The sequence below is a fragment of the Palaemon carinicauda genome, chromosome 38 (genome assembly GCF_036898095.1).
Source record: "Palaemon carinicauda isolate YSFRI2023 chromosome 38, ASM3689809v2, whole genome shotgun sequence".
Classification (NCBI taxonomy): Eukaryota; Metazoa; Arthropoda; class Malacostraca; order Decapoda; family Palaemonidae; genus Palaemon; species Palaemon carinicauda.
Window position 1 is genome coordinate 64,942,271 of NC_090762.1, and position 26,391 is coordinate 64,968,661.

Consider the following 26,391-nt stretch of genomic DNA (forward strand, 5'->3'; position numbering starts at 1 on the left):
TTTTTTTACAGGTAAAACAAAAGATTGGCCACCCGTGGTCTGAGTGATCTCCGACTGTACCGGATCTCCGGTAACCATCCCCGGTACAAACAAAGGTCCGTCATAGTGACAACGTGAACCAGAGGCAATCTAATATTAACCTCAATGCTGATCGCCTGTACGATATCCGGTTAAGCCGGAGATTCGATGAAAAAGAAACCGTAATAATGAAACTGTGAAATCCTCATCGGTATCCCATTGTTAACTCCGGTTCTGGACGTCTGCTTGATCTCTGTTTGTATGGGAGATCCGGTAGCAAAGGCTAGTCCCCGTGAGATCGTGACCGTCACCGGTACGATAACATTAACCTCAATGAATGTTTGAGTTATCTCCAGCGTAGCCGGAGATTCGATGAAAAAAGGGGCCGGAAAGGTGTAATTGAGATCAAACATGACAAAGGTTCGTGTGCAAAAAGGTCTCAGCCGGAGTTTGAGTGCCGGATTTCACCGTTGCACTCCAAATATCTGACTAGTTCTCACCCAATGAGTATCCATTATAGCGGCGTATAACTCAAGGCGGAGCTAAACATAACTCAAGGCGGAGCTAAACATAACTCAAGGCGGAGCTAAGGGTGTCGGTATAAATCGAACCCAATTAATGACTCATACACCAACGTTCCTACTAATAGTGTTAGCTATATTAACAGTAACCACATCAATAAAACGTGTATACCATTAAACGTACTATCATCAACTCTGATAATAAGAGGAGGCCTGAATAACTCGTGAACGTATAAAAACGGAGAACGGGAAAATCACCTCCCTTACTCGAGCTAATAAACGAGCACCGTATGTTCTCACTCTCAAGGTTACATAATAAAAGCTAACATCACACAATAATATAAGGAAAGTAAAATAAAACTGATTGTTTTTATTTTATTTTTATTTTTCCTTTTTCTTTTTAATTTTTAGTCATTGTAATAACCAAAAACGAAGAATAACGACAACTTAACCAATAAAAAAGGATATAGTCTAAATCGAGCCTTCCTGGGGCGAGTACAAACTAACAGACTAAATCGCAAACGTTTAAATCGCTATTCGGCCAAAACCATTGTTGGCACTATAATATCCAAATGTTTGTATATTTGTAATTTACCTAATGTCTGATAATGACATAAGGATAAATAACTTAAAGCAATCTGCCGACCTGCGAGGGTCGGGGAAGCAGTGACATGCCCTTAAAATAAATATAAACACCAGCCTTAGCTAAAGGCAAGGCAAATATAAGTGTTAAGTGTATGGGCGACCTCCGGTGAAGCCGGAGCGTAATGAGATGTCCTGAATAATGCCGTCTTAGCCAAAGGCAAGGCAAATATAAGTGTGAAGTGTATGGGCGACCTCCGGTGACGCCGGAGGATAATGAGATACTCTGAATAATTCAATTGTGGCTAATAATTCAATTGTGAAGATATAAAAGCCAAGCCGCAGCTAAGGGCTAAGGCTTAGATCATAGCAAAGCGTATTTACAAACTCCGGTGAGGCCGGAGGGAGAAGAAAGGTCCTGAATAATTATTGTGAATAAAAACACAATTGTAATAACAATGGCTATTGTGGATATGGCCGTGGCCTGAGACCGCAGTAAGGGCCACCGGAGGGTCGTATCTAAACAATATGAAGCCCGTCCCATGTAGTAAACAATATATAAATATAACAATAGAACGAAAGTCATTGAGAATCCCTCAAGCCGGAGTAGAACTCAAGGCGGAGTGGAAAACGTTCATAAACTACTCCCGAGCCGTAACGGGGAGAGGACGAACACGGACCAAAATAACGCTAACAATTGAAAAGTCACGAAAAAATAAATAACTCGTAAGTTATCATCCACCCCGAGGGGGAGAGGTGAGGGAGGGAGAACCCGTTGAACGCACAAAGCGGAAAACGGGAAATCCGCTCAACCACCAGAGCAAAGAAAGAAAACGAGATAAAGGGGAAACTCGTGACTGCGAACAGAAAACGGGGACCCCAATCTCTCGCTCTCTTGGACACAAAAACAGGACTAAAAATCACAAAACACTATTATAAACGTATAAAATAAAAATGTACATCCATATAATACTACGATCGAAGAATAGCCTCCGTTAAAACTTAAAATAAATAGCACTGTTCCTTTAACCGAGTCGAGTGACGAACGCCTCGGGCGGTTACTAAACAAAAACAAAGCTAAATCGCTATCTCGATCGTAGGCTGGACTTACTTGCAAAAAGTACCATGAGCATAAAATAAAAATAAAAATAATAACGGTTCTAAAGGCATAAGGCCAGGGACTTAACCAAGAACCTAAGTGACAGAGTACTAAACGGGCAGATAAAGATGAATTCCCAAACAAGTGAACAAACAATGGCCGCCATGAACGGCCAGACGGGAATAATAAAACAGACTATACTGGATATAAAACACAAGCCCGGTACAATAAAATACTGTCAAAACAAACTATGGTACTTAACATTGGAATGTGTGAAGATGGAGCTTCGGACATGACAAAATAAATCCACGATAGATAAAAAAGACCGAGAGCACAACGAAAACATTCAACACTTTGAATTCCAAAAAGAAGGATATTGTTCAGATGGCGCTCGCGTCGTGGCGTGGGTGGTGTGGCGCTGGTGGTTGGCAAGGGCCTTTGTATCGGCCCATCCCTTTGACGAAGGAATTAACTAAATGGAAGACAACCTGTGAATAGTGGATTTCACGCGCCTTTGCTTTATACACGACACCCTAAAGGTGCTCGCGCGAGGGTTGTAACCTCAGCATTCCATGCTTTTATCTTTCTCTGGTATAATTGGAAGGTTTTATCAGAAAAGGTATATAAGAAGGACTCTTTTCACCCGGCGCCACAGATCGACCCAGAAATACTTATTTGCATGTTGGTAGCCGTTACTCTGTTATTTATTGTCCAATTTTAGAGAGAGATATCATTGGACAGAGGAATGAAAATACTATGAATTCTGTATTGCCTTCCTAGCCTGAAAACCAGGTCATGTGACCCAAATTCCATATCGACTTAAGTTTTTATACCCATATCTTTAAAGAATTCTTTATAGCCCTCATAATAGGTTATATCGTACTGTATTCTTAGCTCATTGTAATTGTGAAGGTCTGATATCGTGCCCTCTCTTGGTCAGGGGATCACTTGTCTCAGGTCCCTGTTTCTATCTACCCTTCTTACAAGAGCCTCTCAGGAAAATGTAATCTAACGGAGCTGTGTTCAACAAATGGGACTTGCTAAAGAAATTAATCTAAACCCAGCAGGCTATATATTACAAATATAAACTCAGCAGGTTATATAATAAAAAAAAACCAGCAGGCTATACAATTTATAAAAAATACCTATCTCTCAACCCTCCACTTGTAAATCTATACAATTATTGAATTATTCCTTTGCTGATGCTTAGCACGAGAGAAGGGCACAAGAAAACAGTTTCTCCAAAACCCAAGAGATTTCGGGGTTAGTGTATATTGAAGTGCGGCACCAAGGTCCCCTAGACTTCCAGCTATAATTTTCTATGGAGTCTGTTGGAGGAGCTGGTGACCAAAGGATTTTGGAAATGTAAGCAGGCAGCTTCATATTGTATTGAAATATAGATCTCATTATAAAGTTTAATTTATAGTCTATTATTCAGGATTACTTTATTTTAAATAATTTATGCAAAAGGTAAGTACAGTATGTAATTGTTCATCTTACATAATTTAGGTTCCACTTGTGCATTTTATTTGTCAAGTTAATACCGCTCTTAATATAAACTAGTGTATCTTCTGAACTTCAATGTACAGGGCTAGAGAGTTTGTAAAGTATTTAATTTTTAGTACTATCATTTTTACTTTGTCATTTTATTTTGTGTACAGATTAATTCTTTTTGTATATATTTTTATTGTGTACAGTATATTGCTTAGATATTGCCTGGCCAGGGAGGTTAGTATTTGGTGAATATATATCCCAAGATCCTTGACTAGTGTAATATAGACTAGAGTGGAGATAGATAGTTTTTCTTCTTTTATTATAGTATTAGTTTATTGCATTAGAGATTTATGATTATTAAACTTTGTCATTTCAATTTTCAAGTGGAAGTTATGATTTTTTTTACCATTGATTGATGAATTTAAATGAAAACTCAAATATAAGTTTTTCTTCTAATAGTGAAATTTTTTTTTAATCCAACCTGAAGTAGATAAACTGATTCTTATTCATTTATCTTGGGACAGGTTTTATAAATTCTTTTAGGAAAAACAATTTCAGGGATTACTTTTTACTTTTATTCAAGCCCAGGGAGTTGGTGTTGCCATACGTTGTGGAGCGCAAGAGAATGGATGATCTGGCTAAAAGTATCAAAGATGGAAGATTTAAGGAGCAGAAGTTTCGCTTAAAGCAATCCGGGTTATCCAACCCTATATACTTAGTGGAAGAATATGGATCACAAAACCTAAGGTCTGTGATTTATTTCATGATTTTGGAGTTTTTAACTTTGTAATTTTTTTCATTACAACCCCATACATTCTTTATATGATTTACTTTTTGTGTAGGTGCACATCAGCCTCAAAAGTCTCTTGTCTATAGATAAAAGTAAAAGTAGTCTCACAATACATACCTTCTAGAAACTAGATCTCATTTGTTCTACTCCCTTTATTTACATTTGCTTTGTTTTTTATTAATTCTGGTAATTGCATTTTTTAAGACTATTTGTTTTTATATTATCTGTGATTTTAGCTATGCCTCAAAATACTAATGAAGGCTTCCCAAGTAAGGTGTGCCCTGCCTTCATATCCTTCTTTCAGCAGAGGCCCTCATCATCTTTACTGTAGACGTCACTGTTAAGTAAATGAGCCCATCTTCTTGTGAGACATGTAAAGGGTCATCCAACCAATGGTTTTGCTCACTGAAGAAGTTGTACAAATTACGGTAGTAAAAAAAGTGATGTTGACATAGATATTCCAATTTCAGAGTCTGATCTACAGATCAGCAATGAATGAACTGAGGACCTTTAATGTGATAGTACCCATGTTACCTGTGAAGCATTTTACAGATCCCTCTTCCCCTGGAGTTTATGATGTTTACAGATGCTTTAGGTCGAGGTTAGCAGAACATTTACTGGACCTGTTTTAAAGAGTAAAAATGTGCTTGTTGCAGGACAGAGGACATCAGCTTCCTTATATTAGAGGCTGTTTTCTTAGGCCTCCAAACATGTTCTTGGCAGGAACAGTACTTGTTTTGACTGATAATTCAACAACAGAGGTTTACTTGAGAATCATGTGATGCCTCTCTTACAATCTCCAATGCTGTACTGAAATCCCTTGATTGTGATTAGGATGTGATGTGAAAGAAAGTATCTGTCAAGTCTATTGGAAACATTCACTCTTTCTTCCTCACATCCCCAGCACTATTGAGGAATTTGCCATTTAAAACTTTGTTAAACCTGTAAACTTGTTAAGATTTTGAGAGATCTAGTACCAGTCTAGATGCTCGTGAACCTTTGCAGCTAGAGTGGATATGAATGTGTTTAGGTGGTTTGGCCCTGTAGAGAGGATGGAAAATGACCATCTGCTGAAGAAAGGGATGAATGTGAGTTGATGGGAGAAGTATAAGAGGAAGACTTAAGATTTGGGTGGATAGATAGTGTGAAAAAAAGGCCTAGATGACAGGAGGATAAATGTGAGAGAGGAAAAATAGCAGGATAGAAATAGAAATGAATGGTGAGCGATTGTGATGCAGTTCCAATACGCCCTGCTGCTACCTCGAGTCATCTTGCTGATCACTGAGGTAGCAGCAGTAGGAGGAGTCAGCGTAAGAAGATTCATGTGGTGGAAAACAAAGAAGAATGGTTGTGGCACCCTAGCAGTACCAGCTAAACTCCGCTGAGTGTCGTCAGGCAAGGAGGAACAATGAGAAGAAGAATCCCCTCTGATTTTATTATATAGGCTACCTCCCAAAATTGGGGGAAATGCCATGGTAGATAGATAGGATAATCATATAAAGATGATAGTATTACAAATTTTAATTTACTTATTGTATTATTAGAAATTCAAAGTAGATGAAATAAAAAAGTTTTCTTTATCATATTTTTCATACACATTCCTTAAAGGAAAGGCCTATGTTTTATTACTAATCATTGAATCAAGAAACATACTAATGTATTTATAAATCCAAAAGGTAACTAATGACACTAACAGTAATAGCTTTTACTAAACTGTTTGAAAATGTGTTAGTAGGCTATATATTTTGGTAATTCTGGAATATTTATTATGAGGTTTAGAATAAGTTTAAAAATCATATTAAGAATATTTTTAATTATATAGGGGTATATAGGGGCTGAGAACCCTCTCTCCTGTATTTACAATCCTGTGAGACATCATCAAAGAGGTGGAGCTGGGGGGAGAGTGAGTGCTCCCCGCACTCTAGTTTTGGGGTGTTTGAATGTGCGTGGATGTAGTATGATAGAGAGTAAAAGATGTGAGATTGGAAGTATGTTTAGGAATAGAAGGATGGATATATTGGCCTTGTGTGAGACAAAGATAAAAGGGAAGGGTGAAGTGATGTTTGGTGAAATGTCTGGTAGAATGTCTGAGATTGAAAGGGGAAGAGCAAGAGAGGGTGTGGCTTTATTGCTGAGTGAATGGATGACAGGTAAAGTAGTGGAATAGAAGGAGATATCTTCTAGGTTAATGTGGGTAAGGGTTAGGTTGGGTAGGGAATGTTGGGCTTTTGTCAGTGCGTATGGGCCAGGTTGTGAGAAAAGTGAAGAAGAGCGGAATGAGTTCTGGAATGAATTGACTAGGTGTGTAGAAGGACTGGGTAGAAGGAATTATGTAGCTGTCAAAGGTGACTTAAATGCTAGAGTGGGCGCTGGAGAGGTGGAAGGTGTCATTGGGGATTATGGCATACCAGGTGAAAATGAGAGTGGTGAGAGACTGGTAGATGTGTGTTGAGCAAGAGATGGTGATAAGTTCTAGCTTTTTCAAAAAGAAAGATAAAAACAAGTATACATGGGTAAGAGTGGCAAATGGAAGAGTGATAGAAAGGGCATTAATGGATTATGTGTTGATAATGTCTGGAAGATTGAAAGACGTGCACATGTTTAGGGGTATGGTTAACGGTATGTCTGATCATTTTTTGAGGGAAGGAAAATTAGTTGTAGCAAAAGAGTGGGGGAATAGATTAGGTGGATGTAAAAGGGAGCTAGTGAGGGTTGAAGAGCTAATAAAAGCGGGGGTAAAAAGTAAATATCAAGAAAGGTTGAAAATGGCATATGACGAAGTGAAAGTAAGAGAAACTGGTAATTTAGAGGAGGAGTGGAAGTTAGTAAAAGAAAATTTTGTTGGGATTGCAAGTGGTGTGTGTGTGGCAAGAAGTTTGTTGGAGGCAGCATGAGGAAGGGCAGTGAATGGTGGAATGAAGGAGTTAAGGTAAAAGTGGAAGAGAAAAAGAGGACTTTTGAAGAATGGCTGCAGAGCAATAGTGTAGAGAAGTATGAAAAATATAGAGAGAAAAATGTGGAAGTAAAGCGCAAGGTAAGTGAGGCTAAGAGGGCAGCTGACTTGAGGTGGGGTCAGGGATTGGGTCATTCATATGAAGAGAATAAGTAGTAGTTTTGGAAAGAAGTGAAGAGAGTAAGGAAGGCTGGCTCAAGAATTGAGGAGACAGTGAAAGATGGAAATGGAAGGTTGTTAAAAGGAGAGGAGGCAAGGAAAAGGTGGGTGGAATATTTTGAAAGTTTACTGAATGTTGAGGATAATAGGGAGGCAGATATAATTGCTGTTGCATGTGTTGAGGTGCCGGTGATGGGAGATGAGAATGGGAGAGAGATTATGAGAGAGGAAGTGAGGAGAGCACTAGATGAAACGAGAGTAGGAAAAGCATCTGGTATGGATGGTGTGAGAGCTGAGATGTTGAAGGAAGGGGGTGTGACTGTACTTGAATGGTTGGTGAGATTGTTTAATATGTGTTTTGTGTTGTCAATGGTACCAGTAGATTTGGTTTGTGCATGTATTGTACCACTATATAAGGGTAAGGGAGATATGCAGGAGTGTTGTAATTCAAGGGGTATTAGTTTGTTGAGTGTAGTTGGAAAAGTGTATGGTAGAGTACTGATTAATAGGATTAAGGATAAAACAGCGAATGCCATCTTAGAAGTACAGGGTGGTTTTAGAATAGGTAGGGGTTGTATGAATGAATCAGATTTTTACAGTTAAGCAGATATGCGAGAAATATTTAGCAAAAAGTAAGGAGGTGTATGTTGTGTTTATGGATCTGGAGAAAGCGTATGATAGAGTTGATAGGGAAGCAATGTGGAATGTGATGAGGTCACATGGAGTTGGTGGAAGGTTGTTGCAAGCAGTGAAAAGTTTCTACAAAGGTAGTAAAGCATGTGTTAGGATAGGAAATGAAGTGAGCGATTGGCTTCCGGTGAGAGTGGGGCTGAGACGGGGATGTGTGATGTCGCCGTGGTTGTTTAACTTGTATGTTGATGGAGTGGTAAGAGAGGTGAATGCTTGAGTGCTTGGATGATGATTGAAACTGGTAGACAAGAATGACCATGAATGGGATGTAAATCAGGTGTTGTTTTGCGGATGATACTGTACTGGTTGCAGACGCAGAAGAGAAGCTTGGCCGTTTAGTGACAGAATTTGGAAGGGTGTGTGAGAGAAGGAAGTTGAGAATTAATGTGGTTAAGAGTAAGGTTATGAGATGTACGAGAAGGGAAGGTGGTGCAAGGTTGAATGTCATGTTGAATGGAGAGTTACTTGAAGAGGTGGATCAGTTTAAGTACTTGGGGTCTGTTGTTGCAGCAAATGGTGGAGTGGAAGCAGATGTACGTCAGAGAGTGAATGAAGGATGCAAAGTGTTAGGGGCAGTTAAGGGAGTAGTATAAAATAGAGAGTTGGGCATGAATGTAAAGAGAGTTCTGTATGAGAAAGTAATTGTACCAACTGTGATGTATGGATCGGAGTTGTGGGGAATGAAAGTGACGGAGAAAGAGTATGGCTGGTGTATCTCAAGTAGATAGGGTTAGAAACGAAGTGGTGAGGGTGAGAACGGGTGTAAGAAATGAGTTAGCAACTTGAGTGGATATGAATGTGTTGAGGTGGTTTGGCCATGTTGAGAGAAGGGAAAATGGCTGTCTGCTAAAGGTAATGCATGCAAGAGTTGATGGGAGAAGTACAAGAGGAAGGCCAAGGTTTGGGTGGATGGATGGAGTGACGAAAGCTCTGGGTGATAGGAGGATAGAGAGGCAAGAGAGCGTGCTAGAAATAGGAATGAATGACTAGCGATTGTGACGCAGTTCTGGTAGGCCCTGCTGCTTCCTCCGGTGCCTTAGATGACCGCGGAAGTAGCAGCAGTAGGGATTCAGCGTTATGAGGCTTCATCTGTGGTGGATAATGGGGGAGGGTGGGCTGTGGCACCCTAGCAGTACCAGCGGAACTCGGTTGAGTCCCTTGTCAGACTGGGAGGAACGTAGAGAGGAGAGGTCCCCTTTTTTTTTTTTGTTTCTTTTGTTTGATGTCGGCTACCCCCTAAAATTGGGGGAAGTGCCTTGGTATATATATGTATATCCTCAATAGCGGTAGCTTGAATTAAGTGATGACAAAATCAGCTGACTATATTCACATTTTTCAGCTGGGCTCACATAGAAAAAAAACCTGTTTTTCATTCATATGGAATTATTCCTTGAATAGGCTATTTATTATTAAGTTATGTCAATAATATATACTGTAAGGTAAAAATAATTTCATCACCTTCATTATCAGATTATTTCATAATGTGAATATTTTCACGTATGTTATGTTAGTGCTTTTTGGGCTCGGGCCATGTCGTCCTGATGGAAGGTTCCTTTAGGTAGCTTTCTAAGGGATATTTGCTACAGTGATATTCACAGAGAATTAAACTGAAGGTCTCCAGGAATCCAACTCCTGGCACGAGTATCCAGTAAAGGATATTGCATAATATCAGGGAACGTATACTAGATACGACACATAGCAATCTTCACCCCGAATAGATTTAACTCTTTGATGTAAGGGGGAAGAGTGGCAAAAGAAGGGGGAGCCATTCTAGGTACCCGGTAGACCTCCATCCCTACTACTACCGCGACGCCATTCCTTTTCTTGTAGCTATCTAAGCCAGTTGTGTTCCCACGTTAACCCAGTGCTTTGTTGCAAGTTATTGGAATATTCATCATGCAATCTTCAGCATCTTCATCCTTTGGAAAGATTAGTAATAATTCTTTCCTGTGTATAATTTTAGTCTCCCTTTTCACAGTTAAATTCCAATAATTTAAGTGTGTTTGGTTGAGCGTTGCCGAGAACCAGAGGCAGCCATTTTACACCTGCAGTCGCCTGTTACAATTGCATTTTATTTAGTCACTAGGGCGACAATTCCCAGTATAACTTATAATGTTAGCTATTTAGGCAGATTATACAAGTGGTGATTTTACATACAAGAATATTATTCCTCTTCCTATTATGTGATTTTACCTATCGTATGCGGCGGGAACCCCGGTGGTACCAACTACCTTGGCCGGGGATCCTACCAGAGCTAGGCTACTCTCGCTCATATATACGTTAGTAAAGTAATTCCCCACGTTTAGCCTCACCCTATCATTCTTTCTTGATTCGTATGTGAATTTACATTCTCTAGAATCTATAGACAAGTTACGATATTCATTCTCTCCTAGAGAGAAGAGCCTAAATCCTTCCTCCCTCCCTGAGTGCCGCCGTCGATATAGGCGGAAACCACTGTCTTTCTTCATCGCCGTCGAGTAGAACAAACTTCTTGCCGCTGACGATGTCGTCAGCAAAGGAACCATGCTTCCTTTGCCGCCGACGATGTCGTCAGCACAGGAAGCCATGCTTCCTCAGTTCACTGTTTAAGGTAGCACAGGAAGCCATGCTTCCTCAGTTCACTGTTTAAGGTAGGCGGCATACCTGCCGCCACTTCTCATATCAATGAACTATAAGACCCTTTACCCTTCCCCTTCTGTCCTTTAGTGACGTCATAGCCGTCACAAAACTCCTTCACCGGTATTCTAACAGTCATCCCGGCTTGCTAGGGTGACTGCGTTACCGGCTAGTACCCTGCATGTAGCAGTTAGTTCAGCCTTCTCTGCCACCTTCCCCCAAACTTCCTTCCTTCACAGGAAGTGAATGTAATTGGGGGGAAGATTGAGACAGCTCCTGACAGCTGCCAGTGGGAAACCTAAAATACTTTGGGAAGTCCTCAGCTCTCTTTGAGTTGCCATCCACATTTATTGCCGCCGACGTCATAGTTGGCGACAGGCCTTTTGTGGATGGGTGGAAGCCAGAATCTGACTGATTCTTCCCCCTTACATTGGAACATTCATTCTGGCAAGGAGACAGTAGGCAGTCTGATAGTCCTCCTACACTTCCAACTGTTATGTTTAATCATAATACTGTAATAGGAAACTCTCCTTCCTTAATGCTTTCTCTCCCTCTATCAGTTAGTACCGCCAGGTACTAACCTAACACCGGCAGTGCCGCCGGCTAAACTACAGTATACAACTATACAGTAGTACACATGTTTTCTAACATACATGTAGGGGAGTTTAACAACACTCAAACACCCAAATAATACCATGCAAGTATTCACACTTACCAGATATAAAATGTAAACCTATAATATCATTCATATCTAATAAATAAATTTGTTTTTATATTGCACTTTGTTTGATGAAGTACAATAGCAAGTTATTTGTTTGTTTTGGTAATCAGTTGATGATGAATCGCTAACTCCCTTCTACAAGCAAACATATAGACAACGCTATGACAAATTAGTTGTTTATGTAATATTCATCTATTTTCTCATAATTTGTGATGAAGCAATATTTTGATAATAATTTTGTAGCTTGAGTTCTGAAGTGATATAAAACAGACAGTTTCTGAATACGACCTCGAAAAAACCATCTTTCTGTTAGTTTAGTGCATTGTTACCAAGTTTGCAGAAAAGTGACCAGAGATAGTCATACATTCATTAGCAAAATTATTCCACTTAGAGAAATTTCTAGACTTTTTTGATCAATAGTTGATTTTGGGTGAAAATGTGCAGGCTAAATTAGGAATTTGAGAAATATTACTGGAATATTATTCCTTTACCAAAATTTTATTAAGAATATTTGGCAACACTACTAAGTTCCATGTAAACAACACTTTAAGCCCCAAACACTGAACGTAGTTGTGGTGGCAACTACGACTGCTTTAATGGTCTATAGAATACATATGGATATGTCATAAATTGCGATTACCGACGTGCAGATAATTAATAATAACTTAAACATTTCATAATACTGTACACCCCAAATATGAAAATGTACTATGTCATACTCGCTAACTAGGAATTACTGCTAAGATAGTTTGTAAAATCCTAATTTTTTTTTCCCAAAAACTGCTCTGCTAATTCAAGAGTTCGTCTTACCACTTGTAGCGTCTTATGACACGGGAAATACGGTATATATTATTACTGACAGAAGTCTCAGCAATGGCCTGGGAGAAGAAACACAGATTTGTCTTTTCTACTTCCTTTCAAGCTTACTATCCTAAGCTTTTATAAACAATAGTGATTACTATTGTTTATAAAAATTGTATGCTTTTATATCACTGATATAAAAGAATATGAATACTCATTGGGCCCTTTTTCCTTTACAGGAGGAGCTGTTGTTCTGCAACCACAAAGGCAAAGATTTTTGTGGCCACACGAAGTGCAGGACTCATGCCCCCCTGCTGCATCGTGTCGGGAGTCCTCAAATATTGGGACCCGAAGGGTTGCCCCACCTGCTCGACCCTGCTGGCCAACGGCTTCGGAGAAGCCCCCCCAGTCAACATAGAGACTAGGGATACAGCGAGGGAGACCCTTCGCAAATGGGTAAGAGGGTTCCAGAAGAACTCTCGTGACCGTACTTACCCAACGACTCCCTAAGGTGCCTACTGTTCCCCAAGGCTCTACCAAACGTGGTGGTGCCCCAGGAACAGGTCCAGCCTCCCCTCATACAGCTGAAGCTCGATGCGGACATAAATAAGGCACTGGAAGGCATGGACATCCATCAAGAGAGGATGTCAGAAGTGTCCACTGACACTGAGCAGGACCTACTGCAAGAAGGCCCTGAAGAAAACGTGGATCATCCACAAGCGGAGGAAGAGGGATCCGTATCAATGGCAACTGAAGACCCTCAGTTTGCCGTGACGGCATACCAACTTATGTCGTCAACTTCCTCGGCCCCAACCCCACAACCAGTTGACAAGAACAAAGAGATCCTCTTTTCGATCCAACAGATGATGGAATTGTTCCAGAAGGAACAAGAGACGATGCGGGAGTCTCTCAGGCAGCAGCAGATACTGTTGCAAGAGAGGGCGGAACGCCCCGGATCCACCAAGGGCACCACGAAGAAGCCCCTTAGAGTGCTGGATCTCCCTCACTGCTCCGAAACCAATCCCTGGAGGTATGCGGAGCATATGCCCATGATGAATGTAAAGCTATTCGTCTCGGAGAAGTTGGGGGCCAAGTTGATTGAAGACCTTGAGTTCTGGCCTAACTGTTCGGCCTACCCAGACTGTTACGTGAGACTGCGGGATGAACACGCAGCCCGAGAGGAAACAGTACCCAAAGAGGTCATTGTCTTTGAACATGACAAGGCGCAAGCCATCCACCTGAAAACCTTGAAGGGAGCCGGGTACACCATTTCCAAAGTCTCAGCACTGAGCAAGAAACATCCCACCTTTCTCGCCCCTTCCTCCATCTCTTTCCCCTTTTCGGAGAAAGCACTAGACTTTGCCGTCAAGGCAGTCGACGAGGGCAAACCTTGCCCAACCCTAGAGGAATGCAAACCATTCTCTCTAGCATTGCCTACCTGCGAGGAGAAGTGGAAGGATGTCCAACTAACCTTCTCCGTCTCTAAGTTGGATCCAGAGATAGCAGGCCAACAGTTCAATAAGAACCTTCCGAAGTTGCCAGATCATCTTCTGAGGAGCTAAGGAAGGAACAGGAGTCGAAGGAGAGACTTACGGCCTCCCTTTCTCATCAGAACTGCCTGGAAATGTGTGCAGGTCTACATAACGCCCCAGAAATGTTCATATTCCTGGCTAAGTCTCACATGGGTACCCTTGTGAAAGACTTAAATACTTTCCTCAGAGCAAGGAGAGCCTGCAGAGAGTTTGTTTTGTCCTCGGCGACCGTCAGACACGAACCAAGGAAGCTGATTACCCCGAGTATCTGGGGTAAAGACCTTTTCCCACAGGAACTGGTCCGAGAGATCACTGCCAGAGCAGCCATGGAGAATAGGAACCTTCTCCAAAAGTGAAGAAGGTCCCAAGCCTAAGAATAAAAAGGCAAGGAGACCACGCAGACCTGCACAACTTTCTGCCGTGACTATGACCACGATGCCTCAGACCACCTTCCAGATGGTCCCTCAACAACTGGTAGCCCAGTCGCCAGTGTTTAACCCTAACTTTGAGAGGCAGTCGACTTCCTTTCACCCTAGTCAGAAAGGAAAAGGCCTTAAGAGAAGTTCTCCCGGAGGTAACTCCTCTCGGGGCCGAGGAGAACATGGTTGCGGAAACAGATCCGCAGGACCCCCCAAGCAATGAGGGGTTCCAAGTAGGGGGCAGACTGCATCACTTTCGGGATCACTGGACCTTCAATCCCTGGGCCCACAGCCTAATCAGGAATGGACTCTGGTGGAAATGGAGCAGAACTCCGCCCCGTTTTCAGGAATTCTTCCAACACTCCACCCCCTTGTTAGAAGAATATACCTCAGAACTCTTGAACAAGAAGGTAATAAGGGAAGCGAAGTCAATCAAGTTCCATGGAAGGCTGTTTTGTGTTCCCAAGAAAGACTCAGACAAACTCAGAGTCATTCTAGACTTGTCTCCACTCAGTTCATCGAGAATAACAAGTTCCGAATGCTTACTTTGCAACACATAAGGACCCTTCTGCCAAAAGGGGCGTACACGGTCTCAATAGACCTAGCAGATGCTTACTGGCATCTTCCAATAAGTTGCCCTTTCTCCTCATACCTAGGATTCAAACTACAGAAGAAAAAGTTTGTCTTCACAGCAATGCCCTTTGGACTGAACACAGCCCCAAGGATATTCACGAACCTAGCAGACACAATCGTCCAACAGCTACGCTCCGAAGGAGTTCAAGTGGTAGCATATCTAGACGATTGGCTGGTATGGGCAGCATCCAAGACTACTTGTCTGCAAGCAGCCAACAAGGTAATCCAATTCCTGGAACACCTGGGCTTCAAGATCAACCGCAAGAAGTCTCGCCTTTCTCCAGCACAACAGTTTCAGTGGCTAGGAATCCAATGAGACTTAAAAGTCACACCACCTCTCCATTCCATCCAAGAAGAGGAGAGAAATAGCGGGATCTGTCAGGAGACTAATCCGTCACAAGAGGATTTCAAGACCCCAACAGGAAAAAGTATTGGGCTCTCTCCAGTTTGCGGCAGTGACAGACCCGGTGCTAAAAGCACGTCTGAAAGATGCATCAGGAGTTTGGAGGAAATACACATCAAACGCTCGAAGAGATCAAATAAGGTTGACCCCGACTTTGTTGCGCAGGCAGTTAAGGCCGTGGTCAACAGCTAAGAGCCTAGCACTGACAATTCCCCTGCAACCACCTCAACCATCAGTGATGATATACTCAGATGCCTCCTTGGAAGGATGGGTGGGCCATTCTCACGACAAAAAAGTGCAAGGGAATTGGTCACACCAGTTCAAAACCTTTCATATCAACATTTTGGAAGCTATGGCAGTTTTCCTGACGTTGAAAAAACTATTCCCTCGCAGATCAATTCACATCAGATTGGTCCTGGACAACGAGGTGATAGTAAAGTGTCTAAATCGAAAAGGCTCGAGATTGCCCCTCATCAACCATGTGATATTAGCCATCTTCTACCTGGCAAGGAGGAGGGGATGGCATCTATAGGGTTCCGCAATGTGACGGCAGACGCTCTACCCAGGCGAAAGCCCATAGAGACAGAATGGTCCCTAGACGCAGACTCATTCTCCTTCATCTCGGAAAAAGTCCTGGAACTGCAGATTGACCTCTTCGCAACGAGCGACAAGAAGAAACTACCTTGTTACGTAGCCCCTTATATGGACCCTCAAGCAGAGGCGACGGATGCCATGTCACTCAACTGGAACAGGTGGAATTGCATTTACCTGTTCCTACCAACCAATCTCTTGCTAAGAGTCCTCAACAAGCTAAGATCCCTCAGAGGTACAGCAGCAGTACTGGCCCCCAGGTGGCCCAAAAGCAATTGGTTCCCTCTAGTCCTAGAGCTGAAACTGAAGCTGATTCCTCAGCCGGACCCAGTACTATCTCAACTGGTCCAGAAGTCGACTGTCTACGCTTCATCCTCGAGAACCAACGACCTACATCTCATTATTTTCTTGCCCTAGCTGCGAACAAAAAGTTTGGAATCTCAAAGGATAAAGTTGACTTCATCGAAGAGTACAAGTCAAGTTCGACTAGGAAACAATATGAATCGTCATGGAAGAAATGGATTTCCTTTGTGAAAACAAGAAAACCGACAGAGATATCGATAGATTTCTGTCTCGCATTATTCATATACCTACACAAACAAGGCCTGGCCTCTACTACAATTACCTCGTGTAAATCGGCCCTGGCTAGACCACTTCTGTACGCTTTTGAAGTGGACCTCTCTAGTGAAATATTTAATAAGATCCCAAAAGCATGCACTAGACTCAAGCCAGCAACCCCACCAAAGACTATCACGTGGTCTTTGGACAAAGTCTTGCACTATGCTTCGAACCTAAACAATGAGGATTGTATTCTAAAGGATTTAACACAGAAAGTAATTTTTCTGTTCGCAATAGCCTCAGGGGCTAGAGTTAGTGAAATAGTGGCCTTATCCAGAAACGAAGGCCATATTCAGTTCCTAGACTCGGGAGAACTGAACCTTTTTCCTGATCCTGCCTTTCTTGCGAAGAACGAGCTACCCATTAAGAGGTGGGGTCCTTGGAGAATCTGCTCACTGAAGGAAGATGCCTCTCTCTGCCCAGTAGAGTGTCTTAAGGTCTATCTTTGAAGAAATTCAGACTTCAAGGGAGGACAGCTCTTCAGAGGCGAAACATGAGGATCAAACCTATCTTTAAGACAACTGAGAGCAAAGCTTACCTACTTTATTCGCAGAGCGGATCCTGACAGTACACCCGCAGGTCACGATCCGAGAAAAGTTGCTTCTTCGTTGGACTTCTTTCTACATATGGACTTTGAAAAACTCCGGTCATACACTGGGTGGAGATCATCCAGGATCTTCTATAAACATTACACGAAGCAATTATATGAAATAAAACATTTTGTGGTGGTGGCGGGTAGTGTCGTAAAACCTGTCGTCTAATGCTGCGATGAACAGTGGACTGTTTTGGGACTTTACAGTGCATCGGGTGCATGGGTATACCTACCCTCTAGAGCTGATCACAGCGATGGTTAACATACTGTTCCATATAGGTGCATATCTGACCAATAACACCAGTGCCGAGTGAACGTTTGCGTCACAGTGTTTATGCATTTCCGAACAACTGAACATATCAGATGGATTTGGTTTCACATCTCTATTGAGTGGCATTATTCCGGTAATGATATTATATATATTTTTTCTGCACAAGAAAATATGGACCTTGATGTGTTGTAATGCTGGATCAGATTCATACTCTATTGTAACTACATTTGATAAATTAGTTGCAAAATAAAAATACTAAAACGTATTTGCGTAATATTACTGCTGCCTCAGTTACAGACCAATAAAGTATGCTAGAGTTTTATTTAATCCCCGTAAAGGGCTTATAACTTGAAATTAAGACAAAGATTTCCCATGGAACAAATCTTACATTTTCATGGTAAGTAATAAAGGTAAGCTCCAAAGTTTTTCCTTTTTGTTCCTACGGAGATACAAACCTTGAATCCTTATCGTCGATGTCGACATTTTCATTGCTGAGGGCAGGAAGCATTAAACCAGCTCCAGGCTTAGTGGAAATGACATCTCTTGAATTTCACATACAGGTCTAGTAGACCAAATAAGGAAATCTATTCAAGGTGGAAGGCACATACACAAACCCACAGATAATAGTAATTTCAAGATAATTCTCTGGTATGCTTCCATCAGGACGACATGGCCCGAGCCCAAAAAACGGATTTTGAACAAAGTGAAAAATCTATTTTTGGGTGCGAGTGCCATGTCGTCCTGATGGACCCACCCTTTTGCTGACCCCTCCCAAAATTACTTTATCTGTGGCCATTTCTGCTTAACGACAAGAAAAGGAATGGCGTCGCGGTAGTAGTAGGGATGGAGGTCCACCGGGTACCTAGAACGGCTCCCCCTTCTTTTGCACTCTTCCCCCTTACATCAAAGAGTTAAATCTATTCGGGGTGAAGACTGCTATGTGTCGTATCTAGTATACGTCCCCTGATTTTATGCGATATCCTTTACTGGATACTCGCGCCAGGAGTTGGAATCCTGGAGACCTTCGGTTTAATTCTCTGGGAGTATCACTGTAGCAAATATCCCTTAGAAAGCTATCTAAAGGAACCTACCATCAGGACGACATGGCAGTCGCCCAAAAATAGATTTTTCACTTTGTTCAAAATCCGTTTTTTGTACAGAGGTTTAGACTATCCTACTGTTAAACTTCATTTATAATTCAAGGATTTAGTTTTAGAATAGTTTAAAATGATAATATTTTGGGGGAATTTTAGGATTTATATGTCTTATATACAGACACATAGGGTAATTACTAGTAAAATTCCCAAGGGGTATGTGGTTGGTAATGCAGAGCTTCCAAGGGGGCTAGATTGACTGACATTTGTGAAATACCAATACTCTAAAGGAGAGCCCCTCTCCCATCCCAGAGTATCACGCCTTGAGTACAAAATTTTTCCTGAAATTCAAAAGGTCATTGATAGATACATGCAGTGAGATTACTTTTCTTCTCCAGTCTGATGTGCTAATAGGTTTTTTTTTTTTTTAGAAAAAAAATGTATAATATTGTGAAGTGTTTATTCTAATTTTAGGTTGATGTTAATCTTTGCTCTATTGTTTAGTTAAATTATTTGCATTTAGTGTTGATCCAAAGCATTACTTTGTCAGTGTCCATTATTACTGATAATGATAAGATTATTTTTTTCAGTCTCCCTGAAGCTACCTGTTTGCAAGCGGTTACCAACACACAAGTGGTGGATGGTTTTACTGTGAAAATTACAAAGGATCAGATTGAGAGTGCAGCATTTTTAACAATTATGACTCGATGTTTGCAAAGTAGATATCAGGCAAGTTTACAAATGCTGATTTTTCTTTATAAAACTGATATTTGTTCCTACACATAATACAAAGCATGACTTCAGTGAAGCTGGAAGTGGTGTTTATACTTTAAAAAGGTAGTTGTTATTAGCTGGGGTGGAGGAACAGACACTTTGACGTCGGCTGCAGATAGTACAGATGTACATTCTTCTTGACATCCTTATCTTGGCCGTTTTAATATTTTAACTTTTTCTTTCAGTTTGAATAAATGCTCTGGCAGACAGTTGTGTTTGAGGGATATTGGAAGAAGCAAAGGATATGCAGGTTCCTGATACAGCAACTATAATTGTGAAACAATTTTCAGTAATATCTGCCATTATCCAACATAATTGTTACTGTTGGGCATCATATCTGTTGATGTTTCATCCCTCGTGTGTGTATCCTAACAATGATGACGACAGCATGAACCTAATCTTAGACATTGTTGGTGCTTCATAAGAGGAATGGTGTACTGCCATATGGAGGGCACCGCCTTTCTTCCTTCCTCCATGGTCTCTCTTACCCCAGAGAAGTGCTAAGGAAGTGTGACCTGGCTGTTTTGTTGTTATTATTACTACCTAAGCTACAACCCTTGTTGGAAAAGCTGGATGCTATAAACCCAAGGGCTCCAACAGGGAAAAATACCATAGTAAGGAAAGGAATTAAATACACTATAAGAGAAGTAATGAACAATTAAAATAAAATATTTTAAGAACATGGAGCTTTCATATGTAAACTAGAAAAAAAAGGGAAAGAAAAATAAGATACAATAAGTGTGCCCGATTGTACCTTGAAGCAAGAGAACTCTACCCCAAGACAGTGGAAGACCATGGTACAGAGGCAATGGCACTTTAAAAAACGAGAACAATGATTTGATTTTAGGGTGCCCTTCTTCTAGAACTGTTTGCCATAGCTAAAGTCTCTTTTTCCATTACCAAGAGGAAAGCAGCTACTGAACTATTACAATGCAGTTGTTAGCCCCTTTAGCAAATAAGAATTACTGTGGCTCTTTTCCTGTGAAGGCATTGTTTTCATCTCGCACGACTACTATAGAAGACAAACTTCAACCTTTTCCTTCGCCTATCCCATCTTTGTTGCAACTTCTAGAGGAATATCATGATGTTAGTGAAAAAGCCTAGAAAGTCCAACTAATCATTTATATCCCCTTGGTAAGCATCTTCGGTGAACTCGACTCGGGGAGGTGTCCGAATACTCAGTATAGGTGTTCACACACCTATTACTAAAGCTTGTTTTCACATCGGGAGGAGTAAGTGCTGAGAGGTGTCCTTTAGCGGGAAAAAACCGGCATGCACAATTAATTGTATAATTGTGGTTAGATGGTTAAGATGAAGGGAGCCTGGCTTTTTTTTTTCTGGACACTCTCTCTATGGAGAAGTAGCAAGGTCTGCCAAAAACTATCCCATTCTGCAAGAACAATCGTTACGCACTGCTTTTACTTTGACTGTTCCTGTATCTCTTCCTAGCCTGTTGCCGATTCTTTGCACAGAAGAGAAGGAAGAAGTCACCAAAGCAAAGGAAGACTGATCAGGCCAAGTCTCACAAAAAATTGCCCGATTCCTCTGCATGGTTTCAGGTGAGGAGCAGTAGTACTAGAACCAACCCTCTGAGAAGGTATGAGGCACAGGAGCTAACTCTCCTGTTACTTATGCTAGGTCTAATGCAAGCACAAGCACTGCTGGTCAGAACATTGGCATCTCTTTCCTGCTCAGGATATTCCTGGGAAATATTCAGTGGTACCAACAACAATAGCTGCTGCAAAGAGATCTGCCTGAGGTGATGGTTAGAAGAGTTTTCGGATCAAGTCTCTTCCTCAGCTGAAAACCTCCCTTGACTGATTTCTCCTCACATATGCATGGAAGTTGGGGAACATATCTGCTCGGGAAGACTATCCTAGCATGTTCTTGCCTTGTATGTAAGGCGCGAGGTTACTTATCAGGAACACTTCCTTCCCCAAAAATACTTATAAGCGTTCACTCGCCTGCCACCAATGGTCAATCTCGTACTGGACTGCGCACAAGTTCTGCTGAGACTCTGGTAGCCACCCTCGTTCCCTGCCTTCTCCTGATCATTTGGATGGTCCATTAATGAAGTCTATTGCACTGGGTGGACGAGAAAGTTTGGATCAATGTTATCATTCCCCTTGAGGAGACCACTCTCCATGTGGCCGTTGTCCATGTTTGTAATCTTCAATGCACACTGTCGCCATACACAAAGGATCATGTGTTATTTTCCAGATTACCATCGTTCTCCAAGTGCTTCGTCACCGTTTTAGTAGTCTCAGTATGACCAGTTACTATGTGATTGGTATTCAGACGTCTCACATTAAGAACCCTCGCTTCTGGTCTTCTGTGACTTTTTTGTCATAGAACTTTCAGCATTTGCTTCGTTTCGGCTTTTCCCATTTACAGTGCCAGTAGTAGAGGAGCCTTGATCATTCTCATCAATTGTATGGTATATGAGATCTTCCTTTCACAAGCTCTAAGTTTCCATAGATATCTTTCCCTCTGTGTTTTGTCTTCTTGGGAACATTCCGATTGTGCTCTCTTCCTGCGAGACAGGTCTCCTCATGTTTAGGTCTCCACAATCATCTTTTCTCATGGGATTAGCTGCAAGCCACGATCGGGAACAACAGGATCTGAACTTCACTCATTCTTCGGATGAGTGGTACTTTTGAGTCACCAGGGCACTACTATACCCATCACTTGTTATCTGTTCCTTCCCAGCAAAGAGATTTTTCAATGCTTAAGATGTTCTGAGGCTAGATCTTCCCACACTTGGAGACTGGTCCAAGACATGACCCGAGATTTTCCTAAATGGTAAGGTCTTTCAACTCATTTGTGCAATAGGGATTGGAACAGGGGATTTCTCAGGCCTGAGCTAAGCACTCATACAAGCACCGAGATGCCACATCTTGCTCGCACGGTTGTTGGCAAGGCTCCTCTCCATCCAAGGACAGTCATTAGTGTGACATTGCTACACACTGTCTTTAGCATCTGTGAGCATGAAAGTCAGAATCAGTTCAGTCTCCTTAGGAGACCAATCAATACTTGTTTGTCCCATCTTCCTCTTCAAGGTATCACCTCATTTCATTCACGGACCGGCGAGCGAGTGAGTGTCCTAAGGGAAGGAAGAATTCATTGGGGAAGCTTCTAGAGAAAAGATATTGAACAAGTCTAGAAAGACCAGTCGATAGCAGTCTTGTACTTTTAACTCCTATTTATCTCCCCATGGGAAGAACAGGGAAGGGATCCTTGTATGTTTTAGCTTCATTTGTGAGATATGATACATACCGAATCGAAGTAGACATATTGGTTCCAGGTATGAGCATTCGCACTGCCATTAGGAATGAAGGGCCCCACCCTTCTTGGACCTTCTACTTCTCTCTCTTCAGGAGCGTGAAAAATGGTGCATACCATCTTGTTCCAGGATGAATTCATGCCAGATATCTCCCCTAGGAAGAAGTATCAAAACTTTCTGGTCCTGCTGTTACAGAGCCCGCTGTGATGTAGGGCGCTGCTCTTCCATTATCCTATTATACTAGCAGAGGAGGTAGATCTCCACTGTCCATGGATTCAGCAATTGCAGGGCTGACAACGGGAACTAGATGGAAGACTCTGGGAAGGAGCACATCGTTCTTAAGCCTGGAGTCTGCTGCAATGGAAGTAGCTTCCGTTTCAACCTCTGGTTTTGGCCCATTCTTATTCTTCTCCTCCACCTGGAATTCAACAATCCTGAGATGCATTAATATCCAGAGTTAGTCCTCTAAGGCAGAAGGCAAGGACCTTCCTAATACAGAAGCCATCTTTCAGTGGGTCTTTAAGTCCCGAAGGAACATGAAGGAAAAGAATGAGCACGAACTCGAATGGGGCCCGGTGACCATTCTTCCAATTCATTGGCTCTGTTCAAGATGAAGACAGCAGGCACTGTCAGTAAGCCGCAAGGAAGAAGACTTCTTGTGCTTAGTGAACTTGAAGGATACAGTTTTCTTATCTAGACACTCATCCTTTGCTTCGAGAGGAAGTTGTATCTCCTTGCTTGATCTCAGGGTTTTAATCCCTCATTATAGGTATGGGGAAGATGATTCCATATTTTTTTGGTCTTAAGTTATAACAGGCAGGTTTAGCTTACACCTGTGCCTCTATATGTGTTTTGGTGCTATTCCACGGATGGGGTATGGAGTGGACATCTGGGAAATAAACTCTTGCTGTGCCGATAGTGAAAAATGCAAATTTCCTCTCCAACATATGATATTTTCTTATATTCTTAAACACACAACCTGTTTTATTACCCAATTTAAAGACAGATCTCCATCTAACCTTCAGTTATGGAAGAGGAATAATTTTCAATAAAGATTTCTGTGAGCTTATGGAGGAGATACTGGCCATGTGTCCTTTAACTCTATGGAAAGTGCATAAAAATCCCTCAAACATCAATGAGTATCCTTACTTTACAGGATTCTGATGTGCCTTTCCACATTGACTTAGAAAATGAACGATTAAAGTTTGACCTTTTAAGCAGAAGCCACTGCAATGTTTTAATTGCTTTAGATTAGGGCATCCTTCTAAAGTTTTCAAGAATGAAAAAATGTATAGTACTTGCTCCAATCTTTACCATGGAGAGTATACACTAGAGGCAAGCTGCTTGAACTGCAACTCTAATCTTAAATCTGATAGGATCTGCTAGCTCTATAAGTCAGAAGAAGCCACCTCAATAAATCCAGTATGGAACATGTAAGACTATTGAATAAATCAACAAGCTATGAAAAGACTCTGAAATCAGGAGACAGCTATTACTGCAAGTAATTATTGAAAAATAAATTCACCCCCTTTTGATAAAGTTCTGCATGATAAGACAAGAATATTGCCTCTTGAAGCTTTGCCGCTATATATTAACAATAAGGCATTGCCCACTGTTATTCAACCTTCATCCCTCACTAAAAGGGTTAGTACTAACCTATCTCAAGCTGTGAGGATGGCAGGTTTATTCTTGCCAAGATTCTTAGACATGAAGTGTCATACTATGCTAGGGGGAATTTTAGATATATTCCAGGTGCAGGTCTTCTGAAAGCTATTTAACTTTTATTAGGACATCTTTGCTTTTATTGTTTTAAATTGAATTTCCTTTATTTTATATTTATAACAAATGATATCGGCATCAATGACCATAGATGTCAGGATGCCAGAAAACTCCAAGTCAACCAATAAATCAGGGATTTAGTTACCAGTTTAAAGCCAGAGCTTCGGACTGTATCACCCCCGCAATCAAGCCCACTTTTTCTTGTGCCTAATGATCGAGATTCATCTCTGGGATTTCTCAACATTCGACTTCAACTCTCTTCCTCCAGGGAGCAATGCTCCAGGACCGAGATGGTTGAATTATTCTTTTCCATGATATGAGAATAGTGTCCTGTTGGTAACCTAGTCGCATAGCCAGACAAAAGATGAAGGACCAAATTATGCTGATAGCATATTGAACATTTGTATAGGCAAACATCCCCAAGTAATGCAGTCGCTTCTACATTACAAAGAACTTCCGGCTTGATGGTGGCAACACCTGAGACTTTTCTCTCCACTAGATAACTCAGTCTACACAGGCTTCTACATTGGCAATTATGCCAGGATTTTTTAAAGCATCCCTGGTAAGCAGCCAACGATTTGTCTGCCTTTGGTTTCAGTGAAATTGGAAACACATGATACTTGTGCTTCATTGACAATATCCTCTCTTTGGGAGTTCCACTTGAGTCCCACCTCCAGCAGTCCTGCTGGTCACAGATGAACCAAAGGAGGGTTAGGCACACCTGAAATGCCTGAACACCTCAGAGTTGTGGTTCACAGAAGTAAAAATCTATTCTACAATCTATTAGCATTCCAAGCAATGCTAGTGGTAACACTTGACTTCCCAACAGGGTTTGACAAGTCAACTGGTATTATTATTACTAGCTAAAACTACAACCCTAGTTGAGAAAGCAGGATGCTAAAAACCAAAAGCCTCCAACAGGGTTAAATGACTTGGTGAGGAAAAAAACAAAAATAAAGTAAGCATTCAGGTAGTTTCACAGACCCTTTGCAATTGGGCTAGGTGAAAACATGATAGAGCTTTTTGTGAGAGCCATTCCAAACCAGAGGAATGTTTTAGGAGACAAGCTGAATCACCTGGGCCACAGACTAGTACCTGTATTTTGGAAATCGCCATTGAAGGATTTGTTCACCTCTTGCTTGATCTAGGATCTAGGATTCTCCAGCTCTAGAACATTTTCCAATAAACAGCTCTCCAGTCCAAGGAATGTCGACAGATTTCGGCATACATTCCAATACACTGGTTACTTCTGAACTTTCCACGCATTACTTGGTTTATCAGTCACTAGGCAGTCTGGATGATATCAGTTTAAGGTTAGCTTGATATCTCCCAGATGTTACCAGGATTTTTGCTGATAATTCTCCTCAAAGTACCGGTAGAACTACTCATCTTATACTGGTAGCACTGAAGGAATACTGCTCTAGTCAAAGCCTCTGTAGTGCATTGCAGTTCCCTTCATCTTCTTTCATTGAGGGAGCTCCTCTCAGTCTGTGGTTAAAGGCTTACTCAGCCATTAGCCAGGTCACAGATGGAAGAGCTGGGACCCTTCTCCCTTCAAAGGATCAATCTGGACTCGGAAGTAGCTTCGACTGGTCTTCCCTCACCAAGAACTCGAGCCCCCTTTGGGATGTTACTCAAGTCCTCAGGTCTCTCAAATATACCCTGCTGAAACCTTCACCAGGTATCAGATACCTTCTGACCCCAAGACTACTCACAAGTTTCGGCCTGAGTAATGCAATGAGAATACCGCGTGACATTCTTTATGCCATAATTCATTATAAAACAGGGGATAGCTTTCCTTTCCATTGATCCAGACTGTCCCCAAGAGCCAGTATGTAGCCCTGCAAGCTCCAATTTCAAGGCCTTCTCCATCTCTTCTTTACAACAGGGGTTCAAGGCGACTCCCTCCTCTACAATGTTTTGACCTAAATTTCCTTCTCAGGGAAAAAAGGTACCCT

At 41.6% G+C, this 26,391-nt stretch overlaps 1 protein-coding gene across 1 annotated transcript in view; it reads left to right on the forward strand.

Moving 5' to 3' along the window:
* mus81 (mus81 structure-specific endonuclease subunit) overlaps window positions 1-26,391 on the forward strand; it is a 266,143-nt gene that overhangs the window by 206,468 nt on the left and 33,284 nt on the right. Inside the window, exons 12-13 of the mRNA XM_068362324.1 lie at window positions 4,298-4,461; window positions 19,188-19,326. Coding sequence (XP_068218425.1) covers window positions 4,298-4,461; window positions 19,188-19,326 — 303 coding nt within the window. The remainder of the gene's footprint in view (window positions 1-4,297; window positions 4,462-19,187; window positions 19,327-26,391) is intronic.